General features: G+C 33.6%; 1 protein-coding gene across 1 annotated transcript; it reads left to right on the forward strand.

Annotated features, from left to right (window-relative positions):
* Positions 1-13,278: 13,278 nt before the first annotated feature.
* Positions 13,279-13,952, forward strand: LOC120182905 (protein RADIALIS-like 4). Its single transcript, XM_039187738.1, has 2 exons — positions 13,279-13,598; positions 13,841-13,952. Exons 1-2 carry the CDS (start codon positions 13,339-13,341, stop codon positions 13,860-13,862), a joined length of 282 nt encoding a protein of 93 aa, XP_039043669.1. The 5' UTR covers positions 13,279-13,338; the 3' UTR covers positions 13,863-13,952.
* The last annotated feature ends 146 nt before the right edge of the window (positions 13,953-14,098 follow it).

The following is a 14,098-nucleotide window of genomic DNA, read 5'->3' on the forward strand; positions in this document are numbered from 1 at the left end:
GAGTGGGACATACCAGATGACTTACAAAAAGTTTTACCACCAGTCATAAACAGCAGGCTACCTGGCCGACCAAAAAATCACGATCGTATACCGACTAAGGGTGAAGAGAAGAGGATATCGACATGTAGTCGGTGCAAGGAAAGTGGTCATACAAGGTTGACCTGTGGATCACCAGTGCTATCACAATCATCTTTTTCTCTACCAAAAAATAGATCCTCATCAAAATCCAAAGCTCATATGGTGCCAAGCAAAAGGAAATCAAAATCGCAATCACAACCGGCTTCACCTTTTGGGACTTATTAACTTAGGTGATTTTTAAATGCAAACGTTGTATTATGTGTATTTTATGTGTGAATGCATACATTTTCAGTTAGACATTCATTAGTAACTTGAGTTTGAACATTGCTATGATATGTTCAGTTGTTATCATGTTGGGATTTTCTCTTGTGTTTGATTGCTTGGATAGTTGTTCTCTTGCTTCTTCAAGTGTCCTTAGCTTGTATTTATAGCTTGGAATATGTTTGATGTTGTATATAACTTGATGTTGTATGTTGTGATCAACGCAAAAGTCAAATTCGCAATGCGATATCGCAACGCGAAAATCGCGACGCGAATTTGACTTTCGCGTTGCGAATGCGAAATAAGCATTGCGAATTTGACTATCACAACGCTTATTTCGCGTTGCGAATTTGAACATTGTTATAGGTAACCCTTTTTCATCAGATTAATTTTATTTTTGTGGGTACATTATTTGAACATTGTTATGTATAAATTTGTTGTGTGTGTATGTTTTGATTTGATTATATTGTATGTATATTTTCATTCAGATGAGATGGGTTATGCGTAACAAAACAATCTATCTCTTCCATGTGAGTACTTTATTCCAACCATGTGACAAGTGTGACAACCCATCAACTCAAAACTCAGCTTTGAACTCAATTGATATTGTCTTTTAGCTTGATGGTTCATAAAGCATGTTACTTGAACAGTATGAATCAATTATACAATTTTCATGTTCAATTTAACACTGCATTTCAAATTCATTTCATATGTAATTGGAGTTTGAATTTCAATTTCAATTTGAGTTTGAATTTCAATATAAATTTCAGCTCCACTATAAATATTAGCCCAAGCCTTTTTTCCATCCAAACAACAACTTACTCAATGAAATAACTTAGCCAATATGCATGTTATCATTGATTATTCCTAATTTCCATTGTTTTTTTTAACTTTAAAAGCGAGAGAAATCCCGACCATCGTAATTTTTGGTTAACAAGCAGGAAGATTGGATATCCGAAGAATGTCTTTCGGATATTATCCATTTCATTCAGCTCACTGAGGTAGTTTAACCCTAAACCGAAATTGTCTTAGCTAAACATACTTGATGTAGAAGCAGCTGCAGATTTAAAATCTCAATGGTGATGCATTTGGTTCTCAAACAGTTAAAGCGTCAGAAACGTTTCAGGCGTATGATCTGGGTGGTATACGAGAAATGCAACAAATGGCAACTAAAAATCTCGATAATTGAGGGCTACAACTTGTAATAATAACAAAAAGAGAAAATAACAAAAATAATAAGTCCTAAATGCTTTCGAGTACCACCCAAATCATACGTCCGAAATGCTTCTGATGCTTTAAATGTTTGAGAACCAAATAGATTGCCTTCGAGATTTTAAATATGTAGCTGCTTCTACATCAGCTATGTTTCTCTCAGACTATTTCGGTTAACAGTTATCCTATCTTCATGAGCTGGATGAAATGGATAATATTCGGAAGGCATTTTTTTTTACATAATTTTATTTCTATATAATTTTTCAATGATTTCTCTCCCAAATTATCAACTATCAACTTAATAAATGTATGTTCTTCTCTAAGTTAGTGATGATATATAGTTTATAGCTCGTATGTTTAGTAAATTAATTTACAATTTGTAGAATGAAATTATCTAATGTTGATCATGTTTAGATATCGACATGTGGATCACCAGTGCCATCATAATCATCTTTTCCTCTACCAAAAAATGGATCCTCATCAAAATCCAAAGCTCATATGGTGTCAAGCAAAAGGAAATCAAAATCGCAATCAAAATCAAAATCTCAATCACAACCGGCTTCTCCTTTTGGGACTTATTAACATAGGTGATTTTTAAATGAAAATGTTGTATTATGTGTATTTTATGTGTGAATGCATACATTTTCAGTTACACATTCATTAGTAACTTGAGTTTGAACATTGCTATAATATGTTCAGTTGTTATCATGTTGGAATTTTCTCTTGTGTTTAATTTACATTTTCGCAACGCGAAATCGCAAACCGAAAATCACGACGCGAATTTGACTTTCGCGTTGCGAATTTACCTTTCAAATCAATTAAACAAGCAAAAAAATAATTCTTATTTACACATCAAATTAAACAAATCAACTTTTACAAATCAACTTTTACAAATCAATTAAACAAACAAAAAATAATTCTTATTTTCTCATCAATTAAAAAAATCAACTTTCAATGTAAAATTCAATTAAACAAGCAAAAAAAGTATACCCCAGACTGTTGTTTATGTACAAATACATCAATTTCACGCAGCTCATGTCAGGAATAACCTGCAGAAACCAAACATTTGCTCAAACAACAGTTTCTACACATCTAAAACCAATAAACAGCAAATTATTATTGAATTCTAGGTACTTAACCAAACATTTTCAAACCAACAAAGAGTATATAAACAACACTTGCTAAAACTTACCAATTGTTTATGCAAACTTTTAGCACGCGGATGCAGGTAGGCAACGTCTCGCATATATCGCTCGAGTCATAAAATGTCGAAACCATAAGCCTACTACAGCCATAAAAAGCTGAAACCATAAACCTCAATTTCCTTATTATTAGAAGACGTAACACCCACACATCAATATGTTGTTTTATAAAAAAATACATATATTAGTGAATTTATTAATAATTTAAAAAAATTAATCAAAATGCAATATAAGAAGAATATAAGACTTGTCACCCCTTCAAGGTAGCCATTATCTTCAACCCCTAATAAAATACCCCACCAAGACCGATCAAGAAACAAATGCATAGCATTGTCGAGTTAGCATAGGTCATAATAACACCCCTTGCTCCGCTCATGTAGATAAAAATCAACTACGGTCTTAGCCTAAAGGGTATTATCCGTAATTGTGTCCGGTAGTGTTTCCCTCTCCTGCTGAGGAATGGTACTGGCCGGTAACACATACGAAAGAAAACTCGTATCCATCATATCAGGCAGGGGAGGGGGTTTATCAATATGTCGACATATGACGCCATATGAATCGGGCTCTTGAACGGCGGGCGGGACCTCTTGAACGAAGACATGGGCCTCTTGAACGGTGGGAGGGGCTTCTTCGATGATGAGAGGGGCCTCTTGAACGGTAGGAGGCGCCTATTGAATGATGATAGGTGCATCGGGCTTCTTCTTATGGAGTCTTGTCACTAGTGGGGTTAACGAAGACGTAATGGCACATGCACGACATCTGATGCGCAAGAAAAACCCGATGTAAAGCATCTACCATATCGGGCCACTGAAAATAAATTAATACATAAATCAGTAAATAAATAATGTCGAAAAAAGGTTATTTGCATTTTTAGTATAGAATTAAACAAATTTACCTCATTGAGTAGAGTATGAACCTCATTCTGCAACGATGAAACAATCTCGCATAGAGCAGCAACCTCATCACGTAAAGTAGATACCTCACCACGTAGCGCACCATTGTCATCGCGTAAAAAATCTACCTCACCACGTAAAGACCGAACCTCATCACGCCATGCACCATTATCTTCACGTAATGTACCGACCTCATGACGCAAAGCACCGACCTCATCACGTAACTCCCCTAACTCATCCCGTGGAGGTGGAGAACAGGGAGATAAATATTGTGGCCTCTTTGTCGGTCGTCTATCATGAGGTAATGGCGGAGAAGAGGCTCGATGATGTGATGGAATAGGTGATGGTGGAGGTGGAGAAGAGGCTCGATCAGGTGATGGCTCCGGGTGTCGAGCTGTAGAATCGGCCCGATCATGTGATGGCTCTCGAAGTGGGGGGTGCTCATCATCCGTCCCATCAAAAAAATGCTTACTAGCTTGCCACCAATCAGTGGCAAGCTCAACCTCTATAATGGATAGTTGGCTTCCTAACAATATAAAAGCTCAAACAAAGTTAAACTTGCACTAGTAATAACTTGTTTATATATGGTATTATTTGTGTGTTAACTTACATCATTCATCGTCGTATATGGGAGTAACTCTTCCCAATCCAACACACGGATCCTCTTCCAGGTAATAGCCCTAGGAATATCATTTGATCTTTTTATCGCATATGTCTGCATGCTGGGGAAAGCCTCAAATATCCAAATCTACAAAACAATATAATACACAAACATTAGTAATTGTTAAATAATTAATTATAATTTTGGAAACATTATATAGAAATTCTTACCTTAAAGGCCCAAGTAAAGCCTGTCAAAGTGTATTTAGAACCTTCTCCCCGCAAACATTTCGATCCTCAAAGGCATACGACAACTTCTTCCAGGTAGCTTTCCATAGATATGAACTCCATGGAAACAAATTCCATGCATTTAGGTCCTCTACCAATAATATTAGGTCCTCAGAGATAGGTTGTCTGCCCTCTTTGCCTAAAAAGTCGGCATGCAAAAGTAATAAATGGCATAATCGGACAACATCAAGGTCATCCATCCGAGTAAAACCATCTTTAACAAATAATCTCTTCAAGTCGTCGACGTGTAAACTCGGCTTCGACTTTACCAGCTCAGGAAAAATCCGAGATAACCATGATGGGCGGGAGATATGACTAGTGTACCGGGTTACTTCATCGTGTCCGAAGCGTAGACCAGTGATTAAGCAAAACTCCTCCCGCCCAAAACAAGTATACGCCGGTGCCGGAGGAAAATGAAACCATATCTCTTCATCACCACGTTGTATCCTCTCGGGTAGATTGTTAGTCATGGTCTGAAGAAACAAATGTGTCAACATAGCATCTCCACCCGTATGTTGTACTTTCAACCATGGCCCGAAGCAAGTATCCTCAAACAATTTTCTTTGTAGAGGTGTAAGCGTCGACGTAATTTTAGTGGCTAGGCTTAATTTATTCCTTAAGGTCAATGCAGCCGAAAAGAAAATTCTACAAAAACAATAAACATACCATGTTAGATATACCAAAAACTACAAATTATACACTATAAATAGACATGATATTAAACAGTGAAAACAAAGCCAAATATGTTTCAAACTAGCACGGTATTCACATGCTGTCATTATTCCATCATAGTTCACAAAATGCATCAAATAACATTCCAGAAGTAAGCACTTATATAAACATTTAAAAGGACAACATATAGGTTTAGTGCAGGTTCAAGGACAACATAAAGAGTAGTAGTTTATTCTTGAAACTTAAATTAGCAACACTGTGAAGTTAGTATTTGTCTTTGTTTAGTCTTTTTGTTGAAGTAATGCAATTCATTCAAGTTTCAATTTGCAGAATAAGAGTAGTTTCTGAAACTTAAATTCGCAACGCGAAAATGAAAATCGCAACGCGAAACTAAAATCGCGTTGCGATTTTGGTGTTGCAATTTTCATTTTCGTGTTGCGAATTTAAGTTTCAAAAACTATTCTTCTGCAAATTAAAACTTGAATGAATTGCATTTCTTTAACAAAAAGACAAAACAAAAACAAATACTAACTTCACAAGGTTAAAGACTAAACAATTTAGCAATATTGGCAGTAACCGAATGAATTTACTAAGTAATCTCAGTGAAATGGTTAATCTTTATATATATTGAAATTACCAGTAAATTTATCATCAATATAAGAAAAATCTAATAATAATACAAAAATTTCAAAATAAAAATAAGAGATTAAAAAACTAACCCTCGATGGTTGATTTTTCATTTCTGACCGTGAATGGTTGTAAGGGTTGCTCTGAGAGATGGAGATAGACGGATTTCGCCGGAGACGGGGACGGATTTCGTCGGAGATGGGGACGGATGTCGTCGTAGAGAGTGAAAGATGGAGATGAAACTGAGTTGTGATTTAGGGTTTTAGGTTATGATTTGCGATAATACTGTTTACATTTGTGTTGCGAAATTAATATTGTGTTTCGCGTTGCGAATTTGAAATTCCGCGTTGCAAATTTGACTTTTGTGTTGCGAATTTGGCTATCACGTTGTGAATTTGACTTCTGTGCGCGAATTTGACTTCTGTGTTGCGAATTTGACTTTTGTGTTGTGAATTTGACTATCGCGTTGCGAATTTGACTTTTGTGTTGCGATTTACAAATTCACGTTGCGAATCTGACTATCGCGTTGCGAATTTGACTTTTGTGTTGCGAATTTGACTATTGCGTTGCGAATTTGGAAAACCGCAACGCGAATTTGGAAAACCGCAACGCGAATTTGGAAAACCGCAACGCGAATTTGGAAAATTGCAATGCGATTTACATATTCGCGTTGCGAAATTGGAAACTGGGTTGCGAAATTGGAGTTCGCGTTGCGAATTTGTTGGTCATTTTGGCAAATCCAAAAAAAGTTGGTCAAAATCGTATATTATAAAGCATTTTCGGTCACTGAGGTTATTTTCTCTAATTTAAAATAAAAGATATAATTTAAAAAAGAAATTAAAATATTAAAAAAATTAGAGATCAACTTAAAATGAAGATCATAATTTTTAAGTACGTATAACATAACTAACTCTTTCCTCACGTACAAATTTTAATAATTTTATCTAAATAATATCCTTTCATTTTTTTTACTAAAATAGCATCCAAAAACATCTCTTTTGGCTTTTGAGCCTTTTAAGATGTATGGTTAGGGCTATTCATTCGGTTAATCGATCGAATTAATTTGGTGATCGATCGAATTAATCGAATTAATTTGATTCGATCGGTTAATAGAATTAGTTCAAAATTTTGAATACCGTTACATACGGTACCTTTGCCGATGTAGCAGAAAATCAATTGGCTTTTTTCATGTTAATGTCACTTGAGAACAAAATAAAATATTAATACGATACGTATTTTTAACACGTAATTACGCAAACACTAACACGATAGCTACCGCTGTCCTCAATTAAATCTTTTGATTAAGTGTGACTATACAAGGGGCCACATTTTCTTTTCAATAGAAAGTTTGAATTATTGAATATATATATATATATATATATATATATATATATATATATATATATATATATATATATATTGTTTTTGAAATTAGGTCATGCCCCTCGAATGCTTGGGAAATTAATATAAAATTTGAAATATGATATTTATATTAACATATAATGAAATTATTAGAGTTTTAAATAAATGAATTTAAAAATAAAATAAATTATTATAATAAATTGAAACATAACACATAAGTATGATACAAATATTTAATCACTAAATTTAAAAATTATTACAAAAAATACAAAATAAGTTATGATATAAATATTTACTTTAACATGACACACGTATATATAACATGAATATTATACAAATATTTACTTAAACATTATATATATATATATATATATATATATATATATATATATTGAAATAATTTGTACAACTTATCAATATATCAAGTAGATACAGTGTTTAAAGTGAGTGTTGTTCTCCTTAGAGATTTTGGGCTCGTGTAATTATATGTGTAAGGTATATATGTGTTATCAATGATTAAAAAAGATTCTGAACAGATACTATCTTATACTTATCGCAAACTATTAAAAAAAACTTGTGCAACTTAAATAAATAACATGATATTATACAGATATAATGAAATCCAAGGAATAGAACTTGTATAAGTAAAATTTTATATAAAAACAGCACGAGCATTAATGTTATATGAGTTCATTTTAGTAAATGAAAAAGACAACAACTAAATATCTAATTTTGCGTGGCACAAAATCTTGAATGTCGTGCCTAATTTGGTTGAAAAAATCAACCCTTATGAATGCCTAATTGAGTATGGGATAGCCTGCATAGAGTGCATGGATTTGGTATAATTGTACGAGTAACATTAATATAATTGAACATGTTTTCCTACTCTAATGCCCAATTTGCATAAAGTTGACGTGGTCCCCCAATAAACTTTGGACTTTATATTGAATTAAATGCAAGTCCTGGGCCGTTTAGCCCACTGTTTTTCTAACCAAGCATGCACCAAACAACTTAGCTACCTACACTCCATACTCATTTAGCTGATGGGAGGTCGAATATTTGTGGTCTTTATAAAAATATATTTATAATATAGTTTAAATAAGGGGTCTAATTAAGAATTTATCTCTAGTATGTAAGACAAAATAAATATTAAGCTTTTGAAAAAATTTAAGACAATTTATTTAAATTTTAAAATATTGTTTTTTATTATGACTTTAGTAAAAAGTATAACTATAGATTTCATTTGACGTTAGGAACTACATAATCTATAATATTAAGCTTTTTGTTTGAAATTTCTTTTAATAATATTGATTCATATTTTGAAAACATATATATATATATATCACATTTTTAAGTCGTAAAGATTAATATAATCTATGTTGAACAAAATTTATTTAGTCTATTTCAGCATATAAAAAATAATGTAAATATATTCCCACATATTTTTAAATTTAATTTGATATACATGATTCAAGCTATCTCGATAGTTAAAAGGATGATTGTTATTCCTAGAGGTCTAAGATTTGAGCATCAGAGATTGCAAGGGTATTTGAGTTTGCATTGTCAAATAGTAGAGAATCTTTAGAAAAAAATATTATCTTGTAATCCTCTAAATTAATAAAAAATAATAATTTGATATTACAAATTATATAAAATACTAAATTAATTTGAACATAAAATCATATGAATACATAAACTATTTTAAAATTAAAATAATTCCATTAATTATTTTTTATGCAAATAGAAGCCACTAGTTTATTAATAAAGAAGATAACCCATTCGACGAGAAACTAATATGACTGTTGATTTCTGGCGAAGGTCAATGATGGTGAACTCAAGATTTTCGACAGTTGTCCCACAGACATACATAGGATCTTGGCTCGTGATGTTTGATGGTCTCCTTGTATCCACATTTGTAATCTTGCCTGACGCTTTGTTTTAGGCTCATTTCTATTTGGAAAAAAAAAGGAAATATCTAAAATTAAAATAATTGTTTATAGTTATAAACTTAAAACTAAACACATAATTATGACATGTTCCTATAAATATTAACACAATAAACTAATCATTTGAAATCATATAAGGATCAAATAAGGAAAATGTTAAAAACACATCTAAAATACTCAAACAAAATATGAATACGAACAAATTTGACTACATCAACAATCGAACCACAACAGGAAATTAAACTATTAAAGGACCACTAATAATCGAAAATCAGAGTCGAACATCGTGAGAAAACTATCTCCGAATACAAATCGCGTATCTAAATCTAACATGAGGATCAAAGGTAAGGAGGATTATCAGGATAATAAATAAGCACAATCTTGATCAATTGAGACGACATAAAATCTAACCCTGTGAAAATTACACGAAAAATAATAGTCAAACAATAGATAAAAAAGACAACAACTGACAGAGTCCAAGACCTTAGTCAGCCAAGTTCAGGACATGTCAATGCAACATTCAAAGATAATTTTGGATACCGAGCTCCTGAATATTTCAGAAGACAACATCTAACAGAGTTCAAGACCTGAGCTTGACAAGTTCAGGATAATAGCTCAAAATTCAAAATCAACAACTTTGACAATTAGATTCTCAAATCTCACACTGTTTAGATGTGCATTTTTTCAAGTATTTAAATATAGCCTTATAAACATGTATTCATTGAGTGACTGAGACAAATTTCATACATGCATGTCATCATCATTTAACTTGTAAATCCTTATCTTTAACACGTATCGCACATATTTTAATTTTTTAAACAAAATTAATTTAAAATTTATATTAATTTAAGAAATAATTTTTTATTAGTCATATTTGGATTAAAAAAAAGTCTTAATAAACACCATGCAGCAACTGTATTACCAATTTGCTTAGACTTAATCATGGCCTAGATCAATTCAACCTATACATGTGATCAAATGGCTACTTTCGGTTGCCAGATTTTGGTGTAGGATCAATCGATAATGTTAATCAAAAGTGAAACATTAGGCCTGGCCCACCCCCACCAATTACTGAACGTGAGAACAAATATCCATCCATTCCCAGCCTCTGTTTTTTCCTAAGGTACATAAACACAAGTGATTAATTATGGGACCGCATGATGTTTTGCAGGGAGTTTGGGTCCAACACACTGTTAAAAACCAAGTGAAAATGCACAGCTTGCTGGGTATAATCACCGCAAGGAAACGACCCTTATCGTCAAAATGTCAATAATTATGCCCAGATTGTCGTGTTTAACTTAAACACCATTTCTATATGTTGGAACAGATATGTGATTTGAATGAAACCCTGCATCGAGGAGCTTATCTTTTCCAGAAACCAATCATACACATGTAATGATAAATTCGGATTATTTCATGGATTTTGTATTAATTTATTTTGAATGATTTTTTTTAAATATGTATACTCAGTAAATCAAAGTTGTTTTATTAAATACTTGTAACGTTTTACTTCATAGTCTTATGTAATTATTCATAAACTCCAAGGATCAACTTGAAATCAGTTTCCACCTTCAATAATTTAACTGTTTTTTTAATTGGTCTAAATAAACCAAAACAATCAAGTGAATAAAATGACGAGTTTTCCTAGAATATAACTCTGTCCCAGATAGATTGTTACAAAAAAAATTTATTGATTATTTAATTTCGTATTTTTTTAAATTTTATAACTTTGTACACTTTAAAAATTTTAATATAACTCCTTAAATTCTCACTCCTGATATAAATTTACATGTCTATCTCTGGTGCCAACCTTACATACAAGACAATCATACAACAAAAATATAAACAAAAAAAATAAATGAATATCTCAAAATACATGTAGTTCTTCAACAAATCTAATTAAAATTGTTGGTGAGACTTGTACTTTGGTTTTTATTAAAGAGTTAATGATACTCAACCATCTATACAAATTCATACAAGTTACATCAAAATAAATATTATTTGAATGATGAATATAGTGAATATTTGATGTACTTACAATATATACTTTTAAATTAAATTATAAATTTTATCATTCAACTTTCTTTTTATTTTTATTTTGATCACTAAAGGTGTTGGGTTATGGGGTCCAGCGATCACCCTTAGAGATTCTATTGTATATGGGCGCGATATTGGTGCGTGACTGCCCAACCCGCCGAGGCCCACGTGTGCCTTGCGAAGCCCCTAGGCCCGCCCGCAGCACGCTATAGATGCGGGGCTCCGCAATACCGTGGTGAATTGTGGGGGGGTGCCCCACAAGAATCCATCTTGGCTTGGGGGAATCCAGCGATCACTCACTACAAAGATATGAGGTTAAAATGGCTCACTTACTTATCACCAATTGGTTTTAAGAAGGAATGGTGACCATTCGCTTCATAACTCTGTAGTTAAGCGTGCTTGGACCAGGGAAATCGAAGGATGGGTGAGCCACTGGGAAGTTGTTCAGAAATGAATGATTCGATCCTACAATTAGTATCAGAGCAGGTTGCAGGTTCGAATCCCCCAGGTGTCGCTGGGGGGTGATTGTTGGGTTATGGGGTCCAGCGATCACCCTTAGAGATTCTATCGTGTATGGGCGCGATATTGGTGCGTGACTGCCCAATCTGTCGAGGCCCACGTGTGCCTTGCGAAGCCCCTAGGCTCGCCCGCGCTATAGATGCGGGGCTCTGCAATGTCGTGATGAACTGTGGGGGGTGCCCCACAATAATCCACCTTGGCTTGGGGGAACTCAGTGATCACTCACTACAAAGATATGAGGTTAAAATGACCCACCTACTTATCACCAATTGGTTTTAAGAAGGAATGGTGACCATTCGCTTCAGAACTCTGTAGTTAAGCGTGCTTGGATCAGGAAAATCCAAGGATGGGTGGCCCACTGGGAAGTTGTTCAGAAATGAATGATTCGATCCTACAAAAGGTTTAAAAAAAATAATTTATTTTATGAACTTTTAACATCTTATGTTGATCACACAAGTGTTAAATCATAAATGAAAAAGTGACATGAAATATGTATCCTGATATGGATTGCTTTTTATTGACATGGAATTCACTTGTCATCCAAGTCATTTTCCCTTTTTTATTTTATCTACTTCCTCCAAAGATGAAAGTTTTATAGTTTCATCCATGTGTCACGTCGACTATGCAATTACCATTCTTCGATGTCTCCTATCATTTGTTCAAAATCTTTCTTAATCATTGACAATATACACATTTTATAGATGCAATTGCTAAAACTTAGTGTCTATAGGGAAAACAACACTCTCTATAACCATTGATGCTATTTGATGGTTTATTGATTCAATAATTTTAAAATAATATTTTTTTATCATTTCTCTGAAACGTTGTGAAGAAAATTAATCAGTCTGAGCACATTTATCATGGGGGTGGATACTTTGGAATTTGGTGGGCATCATGTTGCAATCATGAGTAAATGTTTTCCAGGTTGAATCCATCCATTGTATCCATAAACAAAACCCCATACAGCCAACTGGTATTCATGGCTACTTCGTAACGGTTATTGAGAAGAAGAAGAAATATTAAAAACGGAATGAAAATGTTCTTGGATAAATAAAAACCGACCAGTAATCGAGTTTCTTGAGGTTTAAGTCTAATATCTGCACCGGCAAAGCCATGAAATTATCTTCCAAGTAAAGTAAAACCACGTAGGGTTTATACAAACACCCGCTGTTTTGCAAGGAAAGTAACAGCCAGGTATCCTATACAAGACTCTACCAGCCCACCATTTACAAAATCTCCTCTCTTTTTTCCCTATAGTTTAATTTTGATTGTAGTCCCTCTAGTACACTGTCGTTGGGGATTTAATCTCTTCAATTTATTTTTAATAATTTGATCTTTTATTTTTATAATGTTATTCAAATGAAAAAAAAAGTCTTATGCATTCGACTGAAATGCAACTTTATTATTAATTAAATATAACTGATTAAATTACGTCAAGTTAAAGTAGATAGAGGGATTGAATATCAAAGTTTAGCAAAATAGAGGGACTATTACCAAATTTAACTCTTTTTACTCCACTTCCCTACTATATAAGTAAGCATTGATAGTCTATTTTAGGCATACAATCGTCTAATTAAATATACTGTTTCTTTCTTTCTTACCCTTTTCAGTATTTGTTATCAGTGAAGCTAGATTGTGGAAATGGCCTCAAGTTCGAGCTGGACGGCAAAGCAAAACAAGCTGTTCGAGAATGCTTTGGCTATCTACGACAAGGATACACCAGACCTGTGGCAGAAACTAGCCAGGGCTGTCGGAGGCAAAACCGTGGAGGAGGTGAAGTTGCATTACGAGAAACTTGTGGAAGACATCAAGCAGATCGAGTCTGGCAATGTGCCCTTACCCCCTTATGGTAAGAAACGGGGAGGCAGCAAAGGATATAATTACATGGAAAATGAACAAAGGTAGTGATCCCTCCCCTATACAACAATTATCAAATAACCAACACATGGATGGACCAAGGGGAGCAACCGGGCACAGTTGTCCTGAAAATTTTAAATTCTCATATAAATTAGATATTTTCTTCGTATTTTCTTTTGATAATGTGTTTTCATCCCCCTAACATAAAATCCTGCATAATTCGGGATACGTAGATATGAATACTTTCAACATACATTTATTAGTATTCCTTTATGTTTTCGTGCAGGATGAGGAATCTAAGGCTGTAGGGAAGTAAGAAGCAGAAACAAAGAGTTTGGACCTTGAATAGGAGCAAAATGCAGAAAAAATTTATAGCTCATATTTCGTTTTCGTTACTGATCGAAGTTGTACCTTCCTTCACTTTTGCATATTTGTACTTCGTTAAATGCACTCTTTTCTTGTTTTTATGAACATGCATCCTTCAGTTGATGTCTTTTTCTTTATATATATACTTGAAATGGCCAGATATAATATTGCAGTACCT

Source organism: Hibiscus syriacus, unplaced genomic scaffold, assembly GCF_006381635.1.
Source record: "Hibiscus syriacus cultivar Baekdansim isolate YM2019G1 unplaced genomic scaffold, ASM638163v2 tig00003725_pilon, whole genome shotgun sequence".
NCBI classification, from domain to species: domain Eukaryota; kingdom Viridiplantae; phylum Streptophyta; class Magnoliopsida; order Malvales; family Malvaceae; genus Hibiscus; species Hibiscus syriacus.